Source organism: Limulus polyphemus, unplaced genomic scaffold (assembly GCF_000517525.1).
Source record: "Limulus polyphemus unplaced genomic scaffold, Limulus_polyphemus-2.1.2 Scaffold449, whole genome shotgun sequence".
Lineage (NCBI taxonomy): Eukaryota > Metazoa > Arthropoda > Merostomata > Xiphosura > Limulidae > Limulus > Limulus polyphemus.
The window spans coordinates 268,624-279,447 of NW_013666059.1; the positions used below are offsets into that span (position 1 = coordinate 268,624).

The following is a 10,824-nucleotide window of genomic DNA, read 5'->3' on the forward strand; positions in this document are numbered from 1 at the left end:
CAACGTAATAATGGGATTGACCGACACATTATAACGCCCCCACGGCTGAAAGGGCGAGCATATTTGGTGTGGCGGGGATTCGAACCCGCGACCCTCAGATTGCGAGTCGAGCGCCTTATCCACTTGGCTATACCGGGCTTACTTGTATATGTGATATTTTTACGAATTCACAGCTTTTTGCTTATAATTAAGCACAAAGCTACACAATGGGCCATCTGTGCTCTGCTCACTACGGGTATCGAAACCCGGTTTCTAGTGTTACTTAACTTCATAACTTATTTTTTAACATTTCATTAACTATTTTTGTTTATGTGCTAACAATACTATGGACTCAAGAGGGCAGATACCATTTCCAGTATAAGTACCATACTGGTGCTATGCGTTTAAACTTCTATTTATAATTTTTACAGTATGTTGTCTTTACAGAGCTGATATTCCAGCTTCATCCGTATATGTAATGATCTCCTTTGGTCAATATCTTTTGGTGCTTGTTCACATTCATAATATTTGCTCAACTTTGGTCAAAACCAACTATTTAAAATTTTATTTTATTCCATGCCATCTGAATTATTTACTATATTCAAATAAGTTCCTTTGGTCAATATCTTTTGGTGCTTGTTCACATTCATAATATTTGCTCAACTTTGGTCAAAACCAACCTTTTAAAATTTTATTTTATTCCATGCCATCTGAATTATTTACTATATTCAAATAAGTTCCTAAAACATTCCAAAAAAGCAATTACAATTTCATAATGTTCTTGTACTTAACATATATCCAATCACTATTTTTATCCCCATCCTTTTGTCAATAGCCTCGAAGCATACTTTTCATTGCAAAAGGCTCCATCTAAGGTTGTCATGTTCAAAGCACATTCCGCCTCTGTGTATACTTTCTATAATCCATAATGATGGTTTCCCAGCATACATTTCAATGGTATAATCTTGCAAAAGTCCATAGTTGCTGCATCTGGCAACTTGACTGGCATGTCTTTGTATCAAATAGCATGAACACCTATTTCATTCTCTAGCTGTTCCAGATATGCTATGTTGTAGAAGCAACTGATGTCACTTTTCCAGGTGGAGGTACTTCTTGATTATATTGCATACTGTTACAAGGGATATGTGGACAGCTTTTCCCATTGAGCTCTGTGTTTGTAGATTCTTATCTGTTATCAGATACCACACTTTAATTAAAATGGCTGTCTATTTCTGGATTGTCTTTATGCCCCAAATTGATCCATATTCCTTTGTTTTGTAATGTCATTATGTACAAGAGGCAATATCCCTGTCTTAAAAATTCTGAAAACCTGATTTGAACACACTATTCCGATCCAGTGTATGAACATTTTGCATTGGACAGGGTTTATTACATACTCCTCCCAAAATGCAATCAATTTTTGGGGGCATAACACTACTTATGAAATGCCAAAATGTAATTACTATATTTTCTGTCTCATCATGACTTTATATCAGCTGTGGTTGTCATGCAACCTTCTTATTTGTAAATTAGAAATTATTTTAATATAATGTACTCAGTCTTCCATATTTCTTGAATCGTAACCCATATGTTACAGTATATTGTAACTCAAAAATTTGTGAGTGTCGTTAATTAGAATTTTTAATTATACATCTTTGATGATTTCAAATTCAAATAGGTCTATTTCAGAGTACAGTAAATGTATATAGGAATTTGAGTTAGAAAAAAACAATCTAATAAGAATGTACTAGTTTACATTTCAGAATAATAACTTCTATTTTCTGTATTTATCAGACTTTGACAGTAAGCTTTTATTTTTATTATAGTTCAATAAATGTACAAACTGAACATATAATAATTACAAAACTTCCTCAGGTAAAATCATAATTTTTTATAGTTTTTTTTGAGTTACAAGATATTTTCCAGTATTCATTCATAAAGGATCACATCTATATAGCCTGTCATTTCACATATATGAGATTTGGAGGATCCACAATGAGTCACCCCAAAAATTTATTTTTCACGTACTGATAATTTTAACATGTCACAGCAATCATCCAATTAACAAAATAGACACACACACATACATGTTAATGATTTTAACAAAATGCTAGTGATCTGGAAGATAGGTTTATTAATTTACAGGTCCTAAACATTCAAAACATAAACCCTGGTTATCCTCGCTTTTAAAGAGTTAAATGAAAAAGAAACATCTAATAATATCAGGTTATAAAAGGTTGAAACTTGTCAGTTCTTGTAATCTGACTTCAAAACTCTTCTTTAAAGAAGTCACTGAGGGTAAAAGAAGAATAAAAAAAAGCTCACACTTAAATATCTTAAACATTCTAATTTATATAAATATAAAACGTTTAATACATTTTTATCCCTAGTAATTTAAAGTAAATAAAAAAACGACTCATGTATGAGTGCATGTTTAACAAGTAAGTTGAGATGAACAAATGTGTAAATCCCTTGTCAACACAACCTTTCACAAAACATCTAGTTATTTATAAAGCAATTTCCACAAAATATTAATAATGTGTTTTTCCAGACTTGAAATACCCACGATAATGTTTTGAATCATCCTCTATTTTACTTGTGCAAAAATTCATTAATTGTCTATGAAGCTTTAAGTTGGAATATTTTTTGCTTACTTGATGCCATATTATTTAAAAGTTGATCTTTACTTGTCAAAATGGGACTTTCACATCAAAATTCTCAAAATTAATGAAGATTGTCAATCATTTTAAGGAAATATAAAATCTGTTATAACATAAATGAAGACCAAAAAATTAAGTTTATAATTAGTATGAATAAAAAATGCAAACATTTTTTAAACAATGAACACCCTTTATGCTAGAATTTTAATATACAATATTCCTCCAAAGCATTAAAAAAAATCCTTCATTAACATCATAGATGTATTAAATATTTTTAGTTGTACTTTTCAAAAATCACTTATCAAATCTGTCATAATTATACAAGTTACATCTGTTTAATGAGATGAACAGAAAATTATTAACTTCATTTGAAATAAGTTTAAATATTTGCAATTAAATATAAGAAACCAATAATTTATGAAAAAAATAAGCCTAAAAAAACAATAGCATCTAAAATGTTTAGTTGAATATTAATCTTTCCAAAATTAAATAAATTTATCCCTGACATTACAAAAACCTTTCAACTTCTGTGACCTTACTCCTTTGACTAGAAAGGTTTTATTTGTAAAATGTTTATTTCATACATCCACCCAGTGAATCTAAGGAAAGCTATATATATAGATCTTTATTTTTTAAGTAATGATTTGTGTGCAAGTTAAAAGAAATATCTAAGTAGAATGATTTGTGTGCAAATTAAAAAGAAAATAACTATGATTAGAATTATTTTTTCATAAATACTATCTATTTCATATCTACTAAGTAATGATTTGTGTGTAAGTTAAAAGAACTATCTGATCAGAATGATTTTTTTCACAAATACCACCTTTTTTCTGTATTTACTAAGTAACTATTTGTATGAAAGCTAAAAAACAAAGAAACTATCTGATCAGAATTATTTTTTCACAAGTACCATCTTTTCCATACTTACTAAGTAACAACTCATGTGCATCTTACAAAATTAAAAAAGAATAATCTGATTAAAGATACTTTCACACAAGTACCATCTTTTTCACTTTCATATACATGTCATTGAGTCCAGTCAGGTTGGGGGAAGCAATAATTTAACAAAAGAATAATGAAATATTCATTGCATTTTCATGTAATTTTTATCTCACACAAACTCTCATTAGATCTGTTCTGGACTAGATGTATTATCATTATATATATATATTAATATTTGTGTGCAATTAATAAATACAGAAAATATTTAAATAGAAAAATTAAGATTCCCTTTATGATACAAAACTCCATTTTTGTGTGGTCATATTTATTTAGTTACATTATAAAAAATCACAAAGAACCCAGTATCCAAAAAAAATGTTTGTTTTAATACTAAAGCACACAAACATCAAACCTTTCTGAAATGAGGCACATGGAAACAACACTCTTATAACAGCATTAAAGCAGACTTTAAGAAGCATTTCAACAACAGTGGACTTTATATGAAAATACATGCATTTATACTAAACAATATAAATCATTTTTTTAAACTGTAACTTAAGTGACAGTTAAACACAGTCAAGTATTTTTTTTTACATTTATCTGCTTTTCACATTAGCAGAATTTAACATGATCTGTTACTTGTTTCTTAGCACAAGTATTTTCTTTTAAGCCTTAAATCTGATCTTGATTCACCTTTTATCTAACATCTTCACACCCACTTTCCTCTGACTCTATGCAGTGTAATGTAAGTCTTAATTAAATCTATCAGTAAAATCCTACAAGCTACAGAAGGCTAAAGAACTTCATATAAATACGCAAACTTCCAAAACAATATTACAAACTTTCTATAAACTTTGGTAGGAACCAAAGTAAATGAAATTAAAACTACAATTCACATTTCCTGTCAGATGTCATAAGAACCAAAGGTTACAAGCTTCAAAGTCAAGATTAAAAACCTGGTAGATTAATGGTCCACAGAGTTCAAAGCTAAATGTTGTAGCATAACTTTCTATCACTTCATGTTTGATTAAGATCTAGAATGTCAATGATAACATCTTCCGGCACTTAGTAACTAATCCATGAAAACAAAAGTTTATTATGCTTAAACCAGCAAACAAAATTACCAACAGTTACATGAATAATTTGATCCATATCTGACATGGATAAATTATAAACCTTAAATAAATACGTTAGTTACAGCATGACATCATAGTAAAAAATTTCAGATGTTGTTGTAGTTTGTTATAATTAAAAAAACAAAAATAAATGCTTCACATTTACGCATCTTCCTTAACTAGACAAAAGGATATGGAAAACATAAACTAGATCAGGAACTGATATAGACAACTAAAACAATTATGTTAAGCAGTAGAACCTCATGTACAGCAGACAAATATAATGTGTTCATAGCTGGTTTCCACTTCAGGTTAGGTTGACAGAGTCAATAACTAGTTCATAGCTTTTATCTATTAAAATATCAAATTAAAAAAATCACACAAAACCCATAAATATGACTTACAATTGTTTTTAATGGGATGTTTATACACTATTTTTTTAAACTTAATGAATATGTCTTTATGTTATTCTTGCCAAATATAGCTAGGAACTTTTATTTAAAACTAAGATTTCAAAAAGTAATTGGAAAAAAAAGTCATACATTTGAAAAACTGACCTGTTTTTTTAAACATTTTAACATTAATAATGCAAGCCTTTTCATCCAGGTTTAATGTACAGGTTACATGAGAATAAAAAACATTCACAAATATTTTAATGATATGAGAGAGATAACAATATGAAAAGTTAATATATTGATTTGGAAAGATGTGTTTGATCAAATATATTTAAAAGTGTCATTATCCGTTAACACTACGAGTTTACTAAAAGATGAGTTACATTAGAAATAAAATATTTGAAAGAAAACAGCAAATTCAACATTTAGAAATGATTAAATAATAAAATACATATAATCCTACCTTTGTAATACCTGAAAAACACTATATAACCCATCCCATGTCGCTTTGATTTAAGGACGAACGAAACCGGGTACCAGTAACAGTCAGTCTTTTCTTAGCCTGGTAACGCTGATACAGTTTGACTCCCCCATACAATGGAAGAGCAAATACACCAAGACTAACCGCCACTGCACCTGCACAAAGTGCAAAGGATCCCAATACTGGAGCCACCATCAATTTTCCACCTGCAGGGAAAATGGTAAAGGCTCTTATTAAAAACCATTACTTTTTTAACTTTCAAAAATATACATAATCTGGAAAACATAATTTGTTCTCAACAAACCTTTGTACTACTAACAATGAAATTCAGCATATACTCAGGAACTTGATTTCTAACCTGAGATTTTGCAAATGTGTGTTAGCATTTAATGGAATGTTTCTTGCTTCCTGTGAAATAACAAAAGTGATACTTATATGACATTATTACATGAAAGAGCAGCTTACCAAGTCATTATAATTTTAGGTTTCACCTTTCCGTTAAACATAAATATTCTCTAACCTCCAACTTTTTCAGTGCTATAGTTTTAGAGAACTTTTACTACACACTCACGGGGCAGCTCACCAAGTCATTATAACTTTAGGTTTCACCTTTCCGTTAAACATAAATATTCTCTAACCTCCAACTTTTTCAGTGCTATAGTTTTAGAGAACTTTTACAACACACTCACGGATTCTTCATAATAAAATAATTTACATCAAGTGCTTTTAGTAACAGAACAAAAATCAGAGTGTCCAGAAATGTATCCATCCTCTTATATTTCAAGAAATTTTCTGTTTTTACCAACCTATCATTTACAGTTACCACCTATAGAACAAGTAACAACACTAACTCTATTGCATCATTCTGATTCAAGTTACACACACAAACACATATTTATTTATAAAAACTTGAATCAAATGTCTGCAAGTAGATACAGATAATCAACTTATGAACTGGTAACACAGACGGTTAACTGCTGCAGATGTAAGATGTCGCACCATGAGCAACCCATTAAGCACCTATGTACTTAGTTCATAGCAAATTCCTGGCTAGTTGATAGTGCAATTGCACCACAGATAGAATTATGGATGAAGACATACCTAACAGCACTTTATAAAGAAAGATATTTGTATAGCAAGAATGTTAAGTGATATAAAGCCAAAGGACTTTTGAAATGTATTTTTGTGAGCCACTGAAAGACAATTATTCAGAGCATTTGACTAGCATTGGGTATTATATCCTTTAAGCATTATAAACTACAGTTCACCACAACAAGAGTTCTCACATTGTCCTTGGGTTTTCTCTTGTCTAGGGTTATTCACGAGGGCTAGAATTCCATGCAAGTCAAAATTTCTATCATGTGACAAGTTAATAAAGAGTCAAGGCCTTACATTTCTTTTTGTACTCAAATGCAAAATTTTTTAATTTGAAGAACTTGAAATATGCAAGCACTCAATTTCACTTAGAAATTTTGACATCTAAAGATACATTTCGCATAATTTTAGCAGAATGTCATTAAGAACTAATTTTCTGCTTCCATAGTAAGATATATTTTACATAATTTTAGCAGAATGTCATTAAGAACTAATTTTCTGCTTCCATAGTAAGATATATTTTACATAATTTTAGCAGAATGTCATTAAGAACTAATTTTCTGCTTACATAGTAAGATATATTTTACATAATTTTAGCAGAATGTCATTAAGAACTAATTTTCTGCTTCCATAGTAAGATATATTTTACATAACTTTAGCAGAATGTCATTAAGAACTAATTTTCTGCTTCCATAGTAAGATATATTTTACATAATTTTAGCAGAATGTCATTAAGAACTAATTTTCTGCTTCCCTTACTCATTAACAAATAAATTTATTAAGTTTATCAAATCTAAACCAGATCCACCTGCAAATACACAAAACAAGCTTTCAATACATTTGCAACTTACATGCTAAGCTTCCTTGAAGCAATCAAAATCTTAAAGTTTGTCTTATGTTTTGTTTTTATGATACACAAACCTAAATTCTGACGTAAAAGCTCATTTATTAACAAGTTGTCTAAATTGGATTATTGTCTCATTGTCAGCAAAAAATGTAAGGTACATTAGAAGTGAATGAAACCAAGTTATTTAAAGATATTCTAAACCATTCTTACATTATTAAGCATACAGGACTGAAGCTTTCTAGTGTATTTACTTGTAGCATATGTCATAGTTGAATTTCAATTGGTCTGTATGTTTTAAAGATGAATTTCAAAATTATATAAACAACAGACACATGTTAAGCTACTATTGTAGATAGTTCATTTATTTTATTTTAATCTAAAAGTGAGCAAAGTAATTCATATTAGTGTAGGTTATTGGTATATAATGTATTCAAACAGGATCTATATCCATTGCTTACTTTTTCTTATCAAAATGCAATTCTGTTTCATTCTCTTGGAAACAGTGCTGCAGCTACACGTGTTGCTGTCATCCAAATGCTATTATGAACCTTAACAATGACTTGTACATAATTTTTTAACCATTACTCCAATGAAGTAGCTGCAAGCATGCTTACAAAAAAAATAAATGTAGGTATGCCTTGAAGCCAACAGTAAATAAGTACCACATTGCCCCGATTGTAAGGCGATGTTTTTTTATTAATAACTAGGTTGTAAAATTCATGTTTGCCTTATAATTGTGGCTGACCACAGGCCCCTTCCCCGTACTCTAGCCTGTCACATTTCTGAATGTCCAGGTAGCATCCATCTACACATGTTCGCTCAAGCTCACCACTAATTCTTGCAAACTACTCCACCTGCAGGCTGTTCAGTTATAGTATTGATTTTGCTGGTGAATTATTACTTTGATTATGCTCGTTGTAAATTTTATAATAACTGTTGTCTGTGAATCTCATTTTAGTGATCAACCCTTGTGCAATAACAAGTGACCACATTGAAAGACAAGGAATAAGAAAGTGTTAAATTAACAAAGGATTACAATGGAGTTATGATGCAAATCTTAAAATTACGGCAGTGCATGAGATAGAAAAAATTAACAATTTCACTGCTGCTAGAAATTTTCTTTCTTTCCCATGGTTTCTGAAAATGGGGGTCGCCTTATATTCGAGATCGCCCTATAATCGGGCCAAAACGGAAAATTTTTATAACCATACCATTTTAGGCACTGTCACAATAAAATAAGAATAATTAACTCATAACTTACCAAAAACAGCACCTCGCACTAACTTTCTTTCCACAGGTTTGTCCAACTTATACCTGTATTTACAGCCAAATACACTCAACTTGCTGTAGTGGTCTCCAAAAAATTTAAGCCTTCGAAAACGTTCGCCACACCTATAGCAGAAATCTGTCTTGCAGTGACTGCAGTGCATGTGATCACATCCACTTGACCGCTGAATGTAGATCTATATAAATATATGTAGTGTGATTAAATTACTTCACAATGCTTGATGTGGTAACTTTAAATTAAAAATGTATATTATGTAGTACCCTACCAAATACTTAGAGGTAAATGGTAATTTCAGTTATGAAAATTACACCTGCATGCCATTCTGAAAATGAATATATTAATACATATGTGCACATTTCAAGTTCCCTGTATTACAGCACATGCTAAAATCACAATGAAACTCTGTTGTGTAAATAAATTCAGTGTATGTAAATAAACCTATATTTATGATGCTAAGTTCTTTCTTTAATTACTTCCCAAAGAAGGAGTGATAGAGGTTTCATGAAACTAAACAGATTTTTATACTTGGGGATTGTATCTTTCAGCAAAAAAAGCAGCCACCTCTCATTTTATTCATCTGCCCAAAACAACAGCTAAACTGAAGTATTCTCTCTGTGTTAGTCCATGTTTGGAAGCTTGGATCTCCTGGATTCATAACACCATGTCCTTGTTCCAAGATTTTCCTAGTAATTCTTTATGTGCAAGTCTACTAATCTCGTGAAAATATGGGATTAAAAACTGGTGCTAAAAATACACTCATAAATGTATGTTAAGTTTGACAAGCTAATAACTATATGTTTTATATAAACTACAAAAATTTTCTCAGATTGTATACACATGGTTAAAATCAGTTAATGGTGAGACTTTCAGCCAATAGCTGTAACGTTTAATCAGCCTAAATATGAGCCACATATCAGTCATTTTTTTAAATCTTGACTCCCTCTCTTATCTTTGAGAAGCTATTATTTTGTTTATATTTGAGATATTAATCTACAATTTTATATGCTTGCTTTTGTATAATAGTAAAATATCTCTTATCAAATTGCAACCAAATCATAAGTGTTTCTTTCATAAGAATGTAATGCAAATCTGTTTGAGTTAGATGAAATAGTCCATTAATCACATCCGACAAAACTATAACTTGTAACTTTGTGAAAGCTTCTGGCTAAAATATGAGCAAAAAAGAAGAAAAAAATTATAAAATGGACAAATATTCAAACAAAAGAACAAATATGGAAGAAAAAATGGTCATATTTATGGTAAAAGATATGTTGAGATTAAAGGAACCCTAGAAATAACAAAATTCTGCTTAAAGCACAGGATTCGCGAAGAATGAAAGAGTTCACAGAAATTTAATTTAATTTAGAAAAAAATTACAATGTTGATATATATTTCAGGAGGTGTTTACAAGTAACACGATTAGGTACAATATACAAGATATGAAACTGAACAAAAAAAAAAATAAGTTGTCACTTTGTTGAAACTTGCACATAAGAATTTTGTTTTTAAATAAAACAATTTTCAAATATGAAACTAAGACCAAGTACACAACTAATAATTAGTGCAAAATGTAAAAAAAACAACATAAGTTGTCACTTTTTTGGAACTTGTACAAAATAAATGCTTGTAAAGATAAAATAACAAATCTTTCAATGATATGATTGAGGCCAAGTTCATAAGTAACAATTAGTTTAAAATGTAGGTAAAACAAAAATATTATAAGAGTTCAGAAAACTCAATTATGCTGAAAATAACTAAGAGGTAACAGGAGAAGACCATCTATCAAAAAAAGATAGTGTTAGAGTGAGTTTACACAAATTGTTTCAAGAAGCAATGTCACACGTTGCTTTTTTTTTAGATTACATCACGTCTGAATAACCTCCAACCAATTACAGAATACTTATAGTATTTTGGCACTTGTGTATAAAGTTAAAATCATAAATAATATTCAAAGTTAAACTGGTACACAATTAAAAACATTTTATTTAGGCCTATCTATGGTCTTCAAAAAGTTGACGACTC

General features: G+C 30.0%; 1 protein-coding gene across 3 annotated transcripts in view; it reads right to left on the reverse strand.

Moving 5' to 3' along the window:
* Window positions 1–1,855: 1,855 nt before the first annotated feature.
* LOC106458346 overlaps window positions 1,856–10,824 on the reverse strand; it is a 42,409-nt gene continuing 33,440 nt past the window's right edge. For all 3 annotated transcript variants that reach the window (XM_022384535.1, XM_013917854.2, XM_022384534.1), the window contains exons 4-6: window positions 8,776–8,977; window positions 5,555–5,778; window positions 1,856–5,047 (exon numbers count right to left, since the gene is read on the reverse strand). In XM_022384535.1, the coding sequence (XP_022240243.1) occupies window positions 5,576–5,778; window positions 8,776–8,977 (405 nt within the window). In that variant the 3' untranslated portion in view covers window positions 1,856–5,047; window positions 5,555–5,575. The remainder of the gene's footprint in view (window positions 5,048–5,554; window positions 5,779–8,775; window positions 8,978–10,824) is intronic.